The sequence below is a fragment of the Lepisma saccharinum genome, chromosome 6, assembly GCF_977018435.1.
Source record: "Lepisma saccharinum chromosome 6, izLepSacc3.1, whole genome shotgun sequence".
Lineage (NCBI taxonomy): Eukaryota > Metazoa > Arthropoda > Insecta > Zygentoma > Lepismatidae > Lepisma > Lepisma saccharinum.
The window spans coordinates 64,284,895-64,302,627 of NC_139234.1; the positions used below are offsets into that span (position 1 = coordinate 64,284,895).

The 17,733-nt window shown below is 38.5% G+C and overlaps 1 protein-coding gene across 1 annotated transcript in view; it reads right to left on the reverse strand.

Annotated features, from left to right (window-relative positions):
• Window positions 1–11,510: 11,510 nt before the first annotated feature.
• LOC145988826 (uncharacterized) overlaps window positions 11,511–17,733 on the reverse strand; it is a 31,715-nt gene continuing 25,492 nt past the window's right edge. The window contains exon 10 of the mRNA XM_083124037.1: window positions 11,511–17,106. Within this exon, the coding sequence (XP_082980163.1) occupies window positions 16,123–17,106 (984 nt within the window). The 3' untranslated portion in view covers window positions 11,511–16,122. The remainder of the gene's footprint in view (window positions 17,107–17,733) is intronic.

Here is a 17,733-nt window from a genome sequence, read left to right on the forward strand (position 1 = left end):
ATTTAGCGTGGCCTTCTAAGGCGTACTCTATTCGATATCCTTGTCACCTTCGTATATTCCTCACCCGCAGCATCGTCCTCTATCATGTCCTCGGGTAAGGACAGAGGGGGCAAAGGGGAAGGGGAGTGGTGGCAGGTGTTTTCAGCACCCGCCGGGCAGCTTTTAGCTGCACCTTAAGTTTCAGGGTGGTTGCTGCGACCCTGACTGGAGAGCTAGTAGACTTTAGGAAGTATTCTTTATTATAAGCCTGCTTGAATTTCTTCTCTATAGAGCGAGTAGTGGTTGCTGGTTTCATATGAGCGGGGCGAGCTACTCTGGGAAGCGTTGTTGTCTGGGTGGACACGCTGGTTTGGATGCCAAAACTGCGACGGACAAGAGCATTAGAAGCAGCTGTAGAGAATGGCACAGGTAAAGTAGTGCGTACACTTTCGCAGAGACGTCGTTTCGCTTCGCCGGCAGATATTTTCTCTGTCACGACCAACTCTCGGATCTTCTTTTCCTCTTGGAAAGAGGGGCAGTCATGATGCCAGACTGGGTGCTTGCCTTTGCAGTTGACGCATGAGGGACCAGATGAGCATGGCTCTGTCCCATGGTCATCGGGCTCTCTACATTTGCCACAAATGGCAGTAGTGGCCTTGCAAGAAGGCTGAGTGTGCCCAAACACCGCATCGGGTTCGGGATGTACGGCCGGACATGAAGGTTATAATAACCAGCCCGTACCTCATCCGGGAGAGCGGTCGTTTTAAAGGTGAGAATGAGGGAAGCTGTCGGTAAAAGTTCTCCGGATTTTTTGGTCTTTATTTGCTGCACTGCTGTCACATGTTGATCGGAGAGCTCTTAAAGGATTTCTTCTTCTGTGCAGTTCAAAAGATCTCAGTGGCTTATAACACCTTTACAACTGTTCAGTTGACTGTGAGGTTCCACCTGAACAGGAAAAGTTGCCCAAGGTCGTAAGCTTAAGGAGGAGGTTAGTCTGGCGATCTGTACTTGTCTGGATGAGAAGGCTTCCGCTGCACAGTTTTTTGATGTCAGGGACATCACTTCCAGTGGCGTAGTCCACTTGCTTCTTTATAAGGAACGGTGACAGGTCCTTTAATGATTTAGCTCCATTTCTCTTCGTGTTGGTACATTCATCGGTACTCTCTCTCTTTTCTGCAATGCTTATTACAAGGTACAGTGGCACTGACATGACGTTCCCTGTCTTTTCCAATAAACTCGTTGGGCTCAAAGGCCTCCGACGCTTTGAGGGTTTCCCTCCGTTAAAAGGTGATTTAGTTCTCATAAACTGTAAGATTTTAAGTGGAGGGTCCATAAATTGTCACCTCGACATGCCCTCTATGCCGAGGAAGGCCTACCCCCAAAAATGAAGGCTACACAAGGACCAAGCCTAAATAACTGCAGCCATGTTCGCGACTGAAACTACCCCTGCAGCCAACACTGTCCCATCCGCACGTGCAACTCACACCTTGAGATAGGTTTTTTATAGAGGTTGTCTCCTCTAACAGGACCCTTAGTTATAGAGAGGTCAAAGATATGGAGATGAATGACGTGATGGAATAGTGAAAACGTGAGATGTGGATGTGAAGAATGAGTGAAATGATTAGATGAAAATGGCCTCCCTACTAAGCCCCCTCGCCCCATCAAGGCAGTCCTACATGGAGGGGGCAATGCACCTCTTACTAGATGATTTAAGTGGTACTTCTCAGATGATGATTTAAGTGGTACTTCTCAGGAGCTAATTTATCTCAAAATTTCAAGTTTATTCAAATTATATTTATGTTAGAGTGGGCAGTCAAACTCTTTGAAATTACAGACATTATGAAAAGAATAATTTCTCTCACGAGTCTGTTGTGCTGATGGTAACAAAAGTACTCTCTCAAAATTTGCATTATGACCTGCAATGGCAAACAAATATTCAGCAATTACCATAATTTGAAGTGGTTCCAGAGTTTAATCTTGAGTAGTTTTTAGTTCAATTAGAGGGTTTCTACCAAAATAACAAATCCAGAATTTTTGTATTTTTCTTGACCTTTTTTTAAACGTTTATTTAATCAACCCCAACTTAGGTAAAGTTGGAAATTTGCAATAAAGAAAATAAATATTTATTTAATGAAAAATCCCTACCAAAGGGCCAGTTAAGATGTAAACTGAAGTTGTATTTCAGAAGAGAATTAAACCTGCTTTATCTATTAATGCATCCTGGACTGCATTTGGCTGACTAGCAAGGCTCTGGTGTCTGGACTCGGCCAGTATAATCTTATGTGGGGCTTTGTGTCGGTTGTCCCTATATGTTTGCGACTGTCCTTTCATCCATCTTATCTTACCACCACTCATCCACATCTTTGCGATTAGCCAAAGGGGCAGAAAAGTGAAATAAAATAAACTAAATCAACCGATCAATGATTGTGGTAACAAAAATTCTTGACCACAAGAATAATTTATTGCCTTTTTATTTACTTCTTGATTTCTTTGCTTTTTCTTGACTTCCATGACTTTCTTGACTTGCAAACACCCTGAATAACTTTGTTCTCTATATCCCTGCTTTACAATCAAAATATTGAATCAGTATAAACCCTAAGGCAAAAGAATCCACTCAGGCATTGAACAGTGACATCAGAAGTAAGTTCATTAATTGCTTCCATTTTCCAGTTTGTTTTCTCGCGGGACAAACATTTATTTTCTTTTTGGGCAACGACTGAATATCTAAGTTCTTCTTAAAGGTTCACATAACCACTTTTTGTAGATGCAAAATAATCTACACATTTATTTTTAGTGGTTTTTATTTTATTTTATCTGCGAACTTTATCCCAGAACTTTTTCAAGCTACACCAAGTTATACATACAACAACTGATGAATGACAATCAAAATAAATTTCACTATTGAGTTTGGAAGCACAGTAATTGACTTGTAACTTGCATGATTTTTTTCTTTTTACATATTTTCATAACTAATATTATGTGATGCTAAAAATGTAGGACATTTATTATAATTTTCAAATTCCTCCCGGATGCCGGACATAAGACTAAAATGTAGGACATGTCTGGGAAAAACCGAACGTCTGGTGTCTGGTGGGGAGTGTCTTAGGCCCACTTTTGTTCCTTCTTTACATACATGGATGATTTGCCGGACAGACTGTCTTCTCTTCCCATAAATATACTTCTCTTTGCCGATGACTGTAAACTCTTCAAAGAAATTTCATCTGAACGCAATTCACTAATCCTACAACAAGCTGTAACAACTACTTTTGTGGTGTCGCCAGTGGAAACTTGAACTGAAACCTCAGAAATGCTCCTGCCTCGCCATTTCCTTAAAAAGGAACAAAGTGCTCTCTTTTTATACTCTTGAAAACACTCCCATCACAAAGGTTTCCTCTCAAAAATGATATTGGTGTTATCATCGACGAAAAGCTAAACTTCAATGACCACATTACATATACTAGTAAACGAGCCATGCGTCTCCTTGGTATTCTGTATAGGTTACCTGAAATGAAAAACCAATCAGCCATTAGCATATTTTTCAAATTCCTTCTCTCCCCCATTCTTGAATACTGCTCTCCCATCTGGACTATTGATTCTAAAACTAATCTTTCCAAGATTGATTCTGTCAGAGTTTTTCCTCGCCATAGAATACCTTTTCTCAAACACCTCCATAAAACAGATATTATGACTATTTTGAACATCCAGTCACCACACACTTGTCACGAACTAGCAGACATGAAATTTTTGCATAAAATCATTAATGGCAAAAAATTAAACCCGAATTCCTTGTCAACCAATTTCATCTACAACCTGCAACGTAAGGCTCTTTCACATTCCTGCTACAAGGCTCTCTCTCCTACAGTGGCCTCTTTACTATAGGCTCCCCAATTATATAATAACCTGCCTGTAAATGTTGATATTTTCTTGTCAGAACACAGCTTCCAACAATCACTAACAATGTATATAGAACATTTTTTTTTCATCTGCCATCTTGTATTGTCCTGTTTTGTTATTTTAATTTTTTTTCTTGTTGCTACAGTTTCAGTATAAAATGGACTTTCAGTACTGTATCTGAAACTTAAATACAATATTATTATTATTACATAAATGGAGAAACTTTACAACTCGATCCACTGTACGAGTGAATATCCAACAACTGTTGTCTATTATTTTTCTTACATTTTGTACACTTAGTGTACTGAAATTCATAGTTATTGTATTGTGTTATTAACTTTAACACATTTCATTAAAAAAAGGCTTTAAAATATAATATAGGCATACACACATCCCCATTTACAATAATGTACATAATGGTGACGTATCGGGCTTGAGTGTGTGATGTGCATACATACCATAAAATAAAATCTTCGCTGCACGGTTTTTAAAGAAGGAAAACAGCCTCTCGATATAACTTTTAAATTTCAACCATGAAGAAAATTATGATTTACCTGATATTTGAGGGCAACTGTAAATTAAATTACATTCTTTTTTAACCCTGAAAATAATAAACATCCTATTAGCATAAAGTTTCGATCTTAAATAAACGGACTGGTTTCGGTTTCTTACTTGGCTAGAATTATGAATCATGACTTGTCTTCAGTTGGATGCAAGCACAGATGTGATTCTGGGAACGTTCATGTCTTTGCACTGCATTATAAAAATTGCTCAAGTCCTTCACCGTAGCCTGTATAGTTCCATTAGTGGCGTGCTCAGGATTTTCGAAAGGGAGGGGTTATGTATACTTTTTCTTGGTAGTCGGCCCTCATTTTGTCATATTTTCCTACCTTTGACGTTCTTTTTTAGGAATACTGGGCGAAAGGGGGGTTATAACCCACATCAACCCCCATTCCCCCTTGGGCATGCCACTGAGTTCCATGGTCCTAAATTTGTATTGAATAAAACGCATGGCCATCAAAATAATTTATTAAGATTATTGCTGCCTCATAACCATATACCATATTGTTGTACTGAGATGTTTTAAACTGCCTAATGAAAACTTTCCCATCTTTCTTAGTTGGTTTGGTTATGAACAATTCAGGACACGGTCGCTCATGGTTCACAAGCTCCAACCTTTCACCTTATGTTCTCGAACTGAATGGTTTTGAGAGAAGGTCCCTAATAATCAAGTCCTTACCTGCAACACTGCAAATCGATGGCTCATCTGGTATGTCAACCATGGCGGAACTTTTCAATGTAGAATCATACTTTTACATCAGGTAAAAAAACACTACACAAAGAACAGAAAAACACAGCACAATATCACAGTAAAAAACAACACACATCCGCAGCACCCACACTTCTTCCGTTTCACCCTACCTGCAGTGTTGCATACCTTCCATATTTCCGAGTAACTGACTACATGACTGATATGTTCAAGTACCGGCTGTGATTTTATTTCTTATAAATAGCACACGACTGGTGATCACTGGCAAACTTCATAATGTAATTTGTTAATTACTATAGAGTTTCAAACATGAAAATCGTACCGCGTGAGGTGGTGCTACGGACGCACAGAAAATTCTGGAAGTTAGCAACCTTGTGGCCAGTGTGGACAAATTCTTTCCAACACCCTTGCCAAAGACAGATGCGGGCTTGGTGTCGCTTGCACTCGGTCTTTTTTCTTCGTGAACGGGGATCGACAGTGACTATGCAAGAACTTCATATGTCACTCGAAAAGCGGGGAGAAAGGCGAGTAGTCCTCTTGTTCTAACGTGGTCAGTCGTGCCGCATCGCCCAGCGTCGTCAAGGGTGCAGCCACTTTATGTTTCAAGCCAATAGAACAGGAATTAGGTATAAAAAAAAAAAAAAGGTAAAGTGCTCCCCTGTGCATAGCACCACGCCATGAAGGCATATAGGGGGTGTTAGGGTAACGCCCCACACTTTCTTGATCCGGTCGTGAGTGGGGGTGATGTGATCAGCATCACGCCCCTGACTGCCTTTACCCCCCAGGGTTTCCCCCAGGTACCCATGTTATTCGACGCTGGGTGGGCGCCGGGGCCGCTTTCACCGTTAGAAAAGTTCCCGGATTTGAACCGGCCGGGGATCGAACCCGGGATCTTTAGCATGGTAGTCAGACGCGTTACCGACTAAGCCACCACGGAAATAGGGGAAATGAAAATTCTGTAATGTAAATATCTTATAGTAAATAAATTCCATTCTAAGGTGTATAAAGGCATTGAAAAACGCGAACATATCAAAAGTGTTTTAAAAAACAACGCAAGCGGCGCTTGCCCCGCCTTTCTTTACCGCACGCTTCTGCGTTGTAGAATATAAAAATATAACCTGTTCCTCTATTATACACTAAACTTTTCTCTATCTAATGTTTAATCCTGTTAAGGAAGTAAAATTAATTACCCCTATACACTATTTAAATATTTTTGGAGAGGTTCAACCCCCTTTAGCCCTCCCCCTGGGCTACGTGCCTGAATCTCTATGCAGATAACCATGAGGTGTCAACAATAAAAACAATATTCAGCTGACTGTCAGAGCAAGTCAAAATGAAGCTGCTCACTTCTGTACCGAAGTAAAAAGCATGTTTTTTCCAACTACATGCAAAATACAATCTCCTGTTCCTCACCACATTCAAGTGCAATGAAAGTGGCACTACAGGTGCAAGAAAAGAGAAAAATTAAAATGACTGCCCACTTCTGTTCATAAGTTTGCTGCTGTCTTTCTGACCTGTCATCTGTGTTTAATCTTCTTAATGCAGCCAGTTTAGATCGGAACCACCCAAACTAAGGCATTCTGAACAGTGGGTTTTAATCTAAACCACTTTCGGGTGGCAGCAATTAGCACATCATTTATTGGGAACTACAGATGATAATTCAGTTCTGTTTTTCTTGTTCATTTGTATACATATGAAAGTATGACATACTGGAATGACAAACTTGTTACTATTATTAACAAACACAATTAGAAAACATAGATTTTTCCCTTACCACATTTTGGGATTGATCTGTGTGTTATTTACTTATTAACAAACAATTTTTATTTTTACATGTAATAATGAAAACGAAAGAACATGTTCACAACATGTACACTGTAAAATTCTTCCCCCCCCCCAAACAAAATGGGGGATGTGCATTGTATGTCCTCAAAGACTGGTCTTTAAGTGTAATGCAAATTTCGTCCATCCAGCACCAGCGGCGTGCATTCGGGATACGCAAGGTACGCTCTGCGTACCCACAACGAAGTAAGAAAAAATGAACATTTTTTCGTCTTCCCCGAACATGAAAATTCAACAGTAATCGCTCCGAAAGCAGTTCCACTGCAAGAAAGTCCGATTTCCGCACGAACACGCTGCTGCCTTCCTGAAGGCAGTCCCGAATGATCCCGATTGTGACTTCGGCACCCACCCGATCCACGTTGCCGATTTCCGCAGAAAGACGCTGTTTCTTCTGCTTGGTACCCTAGAAATTCGGAAGGTAGCCCCATTGGCTCATATCAGCCCCGACCACGTGTTTGGGTCTGCCCGCACTTACCCTCTCTCCCACTTTTTTCCCGAGGGTACCCAAGATTTTGACAGCGTATGCAGTGTTGACAGTAGTCAACATATATTTTTTTTCTGGAATGCTTAGCTTACTAGCATTTAGCAGCCACGCGTAGATAGATCACTGTGTTGGGTTGCAATAAAAATACATTATAAAAAGTGATACAGGAATCAGAGAGGAGGGCAAGAATATGTAGTGGTGGAAGATCATATTTAATATACGCGTAAACTATAACATATAAAATATTTATGTGAGGGTAAAGTTACACTAGCAAGGTTTTTTTTTCGTATAGGGAGGTGAGGACCAGACTGGACTGTCACTGTGTCGAGGGGAAAATATGTGAACAATTTTCAAGTTTCGCACAATTCTCAGTGTATGAAAGTATCTGTTTATCTCCTTTCGGGATCAACATTTCCTTTGAGTTCCATAGCATGGGTGTTGATTGGTGACCCGACGATATGAATGAATGATAAAAGAAAAACATAATAAAACACAACACTTACAATGGGATTTGAATGAGCCCCCCCCCCCCCCTTCCCTCCCGCCAGACATTGCAAAGTGATGTACGGTAGTTTAGCTTTTGAAGTGTTCTGGGATCTATGCTGACGTATTTTCTACTTGTCCTTAATTATCTCCCTTCTACAAAATACTTTGTCGACTGGCAACTCCGATTCATTCGTCCACAAGAACGCATGGTTTTCGGGCATAGCGGGACCGGACACAACATACCGTGGGAGGTTGACTTTTGCTTTCTTCTGTCGTGTGTCGTATTTGCAGCGAGTGTTTCGTTCATATTATTTACATTACAGGATCTCTATTGTTTGTCGGTGCTTTGAAGTGATAAAATAGGGGGACCGGGAGTTATTGATGACGTTCTGGAGAAGGGATTTTCGGAATTTACGAAAAAAGTGTAAACAATCCAAAATGGAAGGTCTGTTCCTGAGTTGGAAGAATTGTTTCAGGCAGGAGTTGTGAAGGATGGTAAGTAGTATATTAGGCATTTTGATTTTTGAGAAGAAGAAAAAAATATCTCTACAGAGTGATTGACAGTAGAAAAACAGTGAAACTTTATTGTTGGCCTTATTCGTTGGTTTCCTCTGCGAAAGGTGTGAAATAGTAGACGATACTGAGATTTATCAAATTTATTACATGAAATTTGAAAGGACGGAAAATGATTGTGCCATTTCTTTCCGTTCAATGTTCATCGCACTGCATGCAGGAAATAATCGAAGTTGAATTGTTGGACTCTACGTAGCTGCTATCAGAATATATTTGCGAATATAAAATATCATACATATATTTTACCTCGTTACATTTGGATATTGATACAAGGACGAGAAATTTTCCATTATAAAATTGTAGAAAGAAGTTATTTTCTGAATAACATGATGGCCAGGGAGGGGGGGGGGGGTTCTGGCCTCCATAATCCATTTTGGATGGCCCATGTTGCGTACCCTAGTTTAAATGTCACCGCACGCCACTGTCCAGCACCCATAAGGGCAACACTAGAAGCAATTTTCTGGATTTTTTCCATAAGGTGGATGCTGAATACAAATTTTTGTGTAAAATTTCAATTTTCTTCATTTGTCTTAAACTTTCATTATTGGGAGGTAGAATGCAGATATTTTACCTCCTAAAAGCACTGTCCTTCTGAAGAAAATAAAAATAATATTTCTCTACAACAATTAGTTCTCTTCCTATGATTTTCCTTGTACATCATGGCAAGTTTAAAAAGAGTGCACATGAAAAGTTCCCGTTCTGTGAGGCTCCCATTTGGTAAAGGTTAAATAAAAATATGTTCAGTCTTCACGTTGAATTTTTAAATAAGTTTTATTGCTGTGCTTTCTATTTTTTTTTAACCTTGTCTTTGACAATAAAACACACTGAATTAAATTCACAACTGCTGAGTATTACATATTCTTTGAATTACATTTACAAGGGGTTAGAGATATTGACTTTTACATATGTTCTTTAAAAAACAAAAATCAAATATTGAAAAAATCCCACTGAAAACAACTAGTTCCCATTGCAAGTATAATTAAATTTCATGCCTTCATTTACCTGGAAAATTGCCTTGGAAACTACAATTCTAAAGGCCTCTTGTATAGAAGTGCTCCAATTGTTTTCACCAATTATCATTCTGAATTTATTAAATACAGTGCTTACTTTTACTCTTCAACCAACCAACCATGATTTAAGTAAGTTGCAAATACACACACACACACTATGTAAACTGACTTTTGCCTCACTCTGTGTTACAGAGTGGTTTCCCTCCTGATCATTTCAGTATCAACTAAAAAAAAAAAGTTCCACTCTCTTTCTGAAGTCTTCAAACTGGCAAGCTTTGTCAACAGTTGTTGGATAGAAGGGGTCCCAGGTTAGATACCCGGTGGAGGCCTATAATAGTTCAGATCCCACTTTAGACTGTAGGTCCAGTCCCGATTAGCCTCTCTCTGCATAAAGTGGACTTAATACACCAAATCAAATCAAACCAAGTTGTGCATTGATGAGCATGGTCAAGGCATGTACACCTGAAGAGTAACATTCTGTTGTGCATATTTTGTGGGTAAAGAAATTTCCTGCAAAATAATTGCTTCCTGTGAAGTGTTTGTGACGTACAGCATTCCTCTAAAAAATTCACTTTGGTAGCAAACTTTTTTGCAAACGGTAAAGAGATTGATTGTAAGGTATGAATTTGGCTTTAACAGCATGCCCAAGAATATCTGCTGTTCCCGCAACCCAGAAGCATCACTAGAAAACTCACGACTAAGCATGCAGGAAAAGCAATTAGTGAAATACTGGAAGAAAGGTGTGAAGAAAATAACTAAACTCCATACCAGCTAACTGTAGACCAGGCGAACGAGAACAAGTCTCTGCGCAAGTAGTGATGCGAGACGGCTCCACCAATGAAGTGAGAGAAACAGGATTGTGTAATGGGTGATGGGAGTTACCCGATTCCCTCCTCCTCTCTGTAAGCATTGCAAACTTTTGAAAAGGATAATACCGAATGCACATGGCAAACTGACCATATTTTTGTCTCCAGGTCCATACAATTGGTTTAAGAATTTCTTAGGGAAATATTAGGGATAAAACTGCAAGAGCAAATTTTGACAAGACATGCATTTAACGTACGAACTAAGGTCTGGACCGTACGTCCGTACATGACATGAAATTTCCGTACATGTACGGTCAGGACCGTACAATTGGCAATGCTGCACTTTCACTACTCGATTTTCCTTCTCCTCATCTGTCAATATGTGTGGCCCTGCTCTACAGTTAGCTGGGACAGGGTATAGGAAGAACCCAGGGGTGAGAGTGATAATGTTAACAAGAAAAGTGTTAAAGAGGTTTTCGAGGGATTTTTGGATAGGCTTCCAAGCTTTAGAGAGCTAATGTCATTTTCATCTTCAGGGATTGAAGTTGTCTTTATCATTCGCTGCCAGGAAAGCTTCAACAATTATTACAAGAAAAGTGTTGTTGAAGTTGTACTCTATACTGAATTGTTAATCACACATCAGAACAACGCATCATTGTACACTTCTGTTCACAAAAAGTGGCACACTCTGAGTTGAAGTCCAGCTTCGTGGCCGGAACTACAGCGAAAGTAAGTGTTCGGAAAGCAGCAGTGTTGCTTACTATCAATCAATTTAACCATATGCAGGGAATTTTGTCTCTCTCAGACTCAAAGAAAAGGCCTAACGGAAAGATTGCAGCGTATATATTAATTAACTGGACTTTCCACGTTTACAATCAAAGTAATGTAAATGTGAAATATTCCTGAAATTTATTTTAAAAAGAAACGTGTTTTTTATGTTCGTGACGAAGTAGTTATCACAATTCGTTAGAATGCGAGGGCCCCGGGTTCGAATTTGGCCTGAGCTTGGGTGTTCTTCATAGTCGTGAGTAGCCGAAAATGGAAGAAAAGCAACATATAACGAAAAGGAAAAAAACGCAATAAGAATAAGCGAGACAGAAATAGTGCTGTTGCAATTCCTGAAAATTAATGCAAAAAAAAAAAAAAAAAAAAAAAATCTGAAATAGTGTTATCATAGTCCAGGAGAAAGCTTGAAGAATAAATAAAATCGTTCCCCATACACTTTGGCAAACAGAATTGCAAAGTTGACACTGAATATGCAATGGGAAAAATAATAGAAATCCTAAAGGAACAATAGTTTATGTCACAGCCAGGGGGGCACATGAGAGGAGGTACCCCCCCCCCCACATCAGTCATCCAGGCTATTAAAAATAAGTCAATGGTTGTCCTGTCATTTAATTTTAACAGTAAATGAAATTTTTGTAAAATAAAAATTGTCGGGGTTTACTTGTTTTACACGTGCACGTTGGTTTCATAATGGAGCACAAAAATAGAATTGAGACTCTCGTAAAATTCTTACCGAATGAATGAATGTCTCCGTAGATTCCAGAATAATGTGCTGTTGGTTAATGAGATTCGTCGTCACATAGCAGAATCCGCTATATTGACGGAAACTAGAGAACGGTTATCATTTAGGGTTGCAAACACTAACCTTCCACAAAAGCACGATTTCCCAAAGTCTTCATTAATTTTCATGCACAAGCTTCACTTGTATTTTGTCAGCATTGTGTACAGCATATGAACCCTATCTGATGAAGCGTATGGCTTTCAAATTAATGTAATTAGCGAGAAGCAACATCAAAATTTCTAGCTGGACAGGAAAAGATGCAATCTTATGGATAAATTACTCAAATAGCTTGGTTTCTTCACCGTGGCTTGTGGCCATGTCAGTTAAAGGCCAGCTTTGTAAGCTGAAATCCTAGGTTCGAGTCCCCCTAGTTTTATACACAGATAGATATTTACAAGTGACCCACTCGATGAATGCTCGCACCTTAAGAGTAATTTTCAGATGGGAAAGAAAGCCTGGTCCAAATTGTAAAGTCAAGACGTGCGCAGATTGTAGATGTTATTATCAGAAACAAACAGAATTAATCAGTAACTAGAATTATTTACTTAAACATCACTCATATGGCACTTACAATAAAGCTGTAAAATATGCCTTTTGGATGATTAGCTGTTTGAGTTATTTCATAGTGCACGAGTAAGTGTTTGGGTCAACCCTCTTTTCTAAATCTGTAATTTTGAAAACGTCAAGGAATATCATTTGATCTGGTATCAGGCGTTATTACTAAGAACTAAAAAAAAAAAAACTACATTTAACTGAAATTATCGACCAAAATTGCTTGCTAGTAGTGTTTGTTTAAAAAGAAAGCATTATTTTCGGCGACTATATAATTCAGAAACATGATGGAAAGTTTGCCTGTCTCTTTTTTATCTAGAAATGTGGATTTGATTTTTATGTTGTTGGAAAATTATTAATTTAATTTATTTTTGCTTGGAGAGTTAATTTTATAGTTCTCCAGCATAATCGTGAGCTAAATTAGAAATTGATAAATTTCGTGACATAAGAGAGAGACTACTTCGTCACGAACGTCAAAAATGAGTTTCTTTTTAAAATAATTTCAGGAATATTTCACATTTACATTACTTTGATTGTAGACATGGAAATTCCAGTTAATTAATATATACGCTGCAATCTTTTCTTTGAGTCTGAGAGAGACAAAATTCCCTGCACATGGTTAAATTGATTGATAGTAAGCAACACTGCTGCTTTCCGAACACTTACTCAAAAGAGTGTGCCACTTTTTGTGAACAGAAGTGTACAGAGAAAATAGTGAAAGAAAAATTGTGTTCAATATTGCTAGAAATGATAAGGAATCTTTGGAAATAATCTCAAGAACTCTTTCCCTTGAAGAAAACTACCTCAAAATGACCAGATGAACACAACACTAAAAATTCCCATACCAGGTACATCTACTGTGAATAAAGTAGAATCTTCAGAGGAATTGGTGGAGAAAGCTGTTGGTCAACATGAATTGTCAAATAAGCAATATTGAGAAAAATTGCCACAGACAAGAAATGATAGGAAAGATAGACAATTATTGCAAGCCTCCTGCGAAACCAAGACTCCACATAAGTATCGATCAATCTTGGTGACCAAATCCGAACAACAATAACAATACTACTGTTATGAACAATATTCATGCATCTGTATGTCAGGCTGAGTTTCACCTTTATATTCTTCTGGTTTATGCTGTGGAGCATTGTAAAAGTTTAAATACCAAGATGTAATTCTCATATTTTTACATTATGCAGGTATGGCTGCATGCTCATTTCAGTACTGTTGCTAATAAGAGCTCCCGAATGACTTAGAAGTTCAAAAATTTTATTTTGGGACTTCTCGTTGAAAGTACAAATATATTGCTAAAATTTTGGCAAAATTAACAATCTAAAAATGTATCTTTACTTAACAAATACACATAAGTGAATTACTAACTTTTCCCACGAGAAGCACCACTAGAAAACTGTCGAGCAAGCATGCAGGAAAAGAAACAAATGAAAAAGTTAGTAATTCACCTATGTGTATTTTCATTCCTCAAACATGAATATCTTTACTTGTCAGTGCAGTTGCAACTGCTTTCTTAAACACACAAACAGTTCAATTTTCATTTACAAGCTTTGATAATAAACATTAATTACAATACACCTACCAATTTCATTAACATGTTCATTTTAGAGAGGGTAGCAGTGATGCAGGGCCTTATAGGCTACATTGTACCTCCTGAGTGAAAATAGTTATAGTTAGTAGAAATAGGTTTCAGTAATATATAATTTTTTTTTGCCAATATTACCTCTAAAATTGCACATCTCATTATGAAATATTATTAAAATTCTAAAAAAATCTGGCATATTTTGAATGTGGTAATTTGTGTAAAAGATTCCAAGACATGGAAAAGTCGCATGAACTGAGTATTTTTCAAATTTTCCAAAGCATTTAGGTAGTGGAAGCATACATATTTTGCAAATTTCATAAAAATCCAAAGAGGGAGGGTTTACTCAGGCTGTCATGTACTGGTTCTCCATTCTCACTCCCTCAGTGTCTGGAGACACTAGACAACTTAGTAATTTGTAAATATTTCTAGTAATGTCTGCCACTTGCGTAAGTACAGCAGCTATACTGGTGGAATGTTACGTTACACAAAGTTTGTTACATTTCAGATTTGTTTGACATATTTAACCGGAACCAATGTCAATTTGTGTTACTTATTCTCTCAAACATTGAAGCATGATGTACTGATAGGTTTCCGAAATGCTGACTGAAGGTTTTCACCTTATAAGCTATGTTTCTTTGCAAAATTAAAGGAATGTTTTAAATAGGTTTATCATGCACAATAGTTTTGGCATCTGTCAGATACGTATTGGATTGCATTTTGGCAACTAAATGTTATTCATTAGTAGCCAAATAGTGCCAAAATATCTGTACGGTGAGTTATCTGAACTCTCGTAAAGTATCAGCAAGTTTCAGTTGAACACTAACCACAACGTTTTTACATGAGATGTAGAGATTTACACTACACTTATATGTTTGATTGAGAAAGTAAATTAACTTTTTCTTTTAATTCTTTTCACAGAAAAATGTTCATGCATGGACACAGGATTAGTGACAAAGAAGATCAATGTGCAAGAATGATCCTGAAGTCATAGTCAAGGAGGTGCCAAGAAATTGCAGTTAAATTCAGAAGGTTCAAAGAATGCTGAAAACATGCAAAACCTATCTTCATCAGGTAACATGTGTAGATCGTTAACATCCAACAATATTTCAAGTATGTTGGATAAGAAATCAATCATGCAAGTTAAGCCAAAACCATGCAAGAAGAAGGAAATAAGAAGTAGTCGTAGCCTTGATGTGGTCTTAAACGAGAAATACACAATTGAAACATATCGCACTGAAGAATCTGTCACTCAGGATTTCCATTGTCACCAGCAATGACATCGAGGGTTCTCATGTAAAAGCTGATGAATGTAATATTGAATATGATGTGTCCAGTATTTCACAGGTTTTACACGAGAACAGTGAAGATCAGAGCAGTTCATATCATCCCATACTCCAATGGGGAATCAGTTGCCATGGACACCACCAGATGTTGCTGAACCACCTGCACGAATCAAGGTACCAGGAAGGAAATTTTGAAAAGAAGCAGTTTGGATAAAGATGCAACTCTTCCTGTGGAACCACATCCATGTGGTGTATCTGCTATCCCAGATGCAGATGCACTACTAGAAAACTGATGGGCAAGCAGCAAGCAGGCAGAACTTCTAAGAAGTGCAACACTGAATAATACATGAGTGATATACAAAGTACCATCAACCTTACTTTCACTTTCTCATACCCAATCTTTTGCAAGAAATGAAATGCACATGCTTCAAAATTTGCCCATCCTTGATAATGAAGAAAGCAAGGGGAACTACGTACACAAGGAAAATATCAATTTCCAAGTGAAAAGTTGGTTAAAACTGTTTCTTCATAAATTTCAGATGACTGTATTACATAACCATTCTTCAGAACAACCTCTGTCATTAGTTGGAGAGAATAATGAACTTTGTACTCCTCAGATAAAAAACATTTCTGTGCCACTGGTGAGAAGTGTACATTAAATGTGTCAAACAAATCTGAAATTTAACAGACTTTGTGCAACATAACATTCCAACAGTACACCTGCAGTACTTTTTTCTTACCAATACTAGAAAGATTAATAAGTCTCCTAGTGGAAGTTTTCATCAACTACCCGCATCATTCCCCTTTTGAAGAGATTCAAGGCGGGATCTTATAATGATTGACAAATTGCGAACTATGTTCCTTTGCACACGAGGAGATAAACTATGTACGGAACTCCTTTGAACTTCCGACAGTCTCTGCAAAACCGAATTAGGCACAGCAGAAAGCGTAATCTGACCTTCACTCCCGGATGGTTGTGGCATTTCTATGGTGCGAGAAGGCCCTGGAACTGCCGGTTGACTTCCGACAAGACCGTTACTAGGAGCAACTCTGCTGTCAGTCACATATTGTCTATTTTGATTACCTATGATGGTGCTTCTTTGTACTGGCGCAGAGTAAATTGGTACCAATCCCCTTGGCTGCGATGGTGCTAGAACACTGCCCGAACCACCTGGCAGAACATAGGATGTACTCGGCACAGCATTCACGTCGTTAACCACCGGAATGTTTGCACTCCTGTAATCGTGTGATGACTGTTGCACAATTAGATTTCTGAAATTTATTGGCCGTGCCGTTGCAAAATCATCCCTCAAATCATTATCCACTCTCCTTGTGTCAGTGTTACTGCCATCTTGTGCATTATCCACACCTACTGCGAGATCGCCTTGCTCTGTTACTGCAGGATCCCCAAGCTGTGATGCACTAGAATAAATAGGTGCATTGCTTGCAGGTAACGCTATATTCACATTTGCTGCTACGGCGATTCTGTCTGTTGGAGCTGGCTCGCTTGCTCTTGCAACTGGATACTGAGGCATGGCATTGTATGGAATTTGCTGGTTTCTCATTGAAGAACCACGAGGTGCAGATGGGGGCTTTGTTGAAGGTGGAGCGGTTGGTGGAATCAAATTCTGGTACCTGAACGCCATCAATTCTGCTTCACTAACTGGTCTTGCATCTTGAGGTATTCGCTGCACTGGAATCTGTCCGGGAAGTCTTCTCTTTTGAGCCTGGGCTTTCTTCACATGATTCACCTCTTCTGCTTCCTCCTGAACAAAAATTTTAATCATTATTAAAAAAAAACTAAAAAAAATGCCAATGCCATCATGACAAGAATTCATGCACTCTAAAACTAGGAATATTAGTTCATGTTGTGGGACTTTAAACGTGGTAAGACATTAATATACACATGAAACATACTTATGTATCCATAAACCTGTTTATTTAATTTGATTAATTTCTGGAGTTAGTGGACTTGTACAAGTTCCGATGTGAATGGTGACAGTGGTCGGCCACCAAAATTAATCAAATTACGGTACATAAACAAGTACCTGGATATGTAAGCAAGTTTCAAGAGTATATTAATGGAAATATTAAAATGAGTCCAACAACGTGCAAAATTGTGACTGGAAAGTATGTCAACCAACTGCCAGTTGGCTTGCATAATTTAGAGGATGGTAATAACATAGGTTTAGCAGTGAAATTGCCAAATATTACCAATTCAATATTTCTACAGTGCGTTGCAAAAGCTGCATAACACTAACTTTAATCCCTTATAACATTAAAACTGTAAGATAATCACACTAGTTTTTATGCATTACGAAGACTCGTGCACTCAAAGAGTATTTCTTAAATACTTTTTATTGACAATGTTGTAGTTTGTTAGTGTTGTAAAC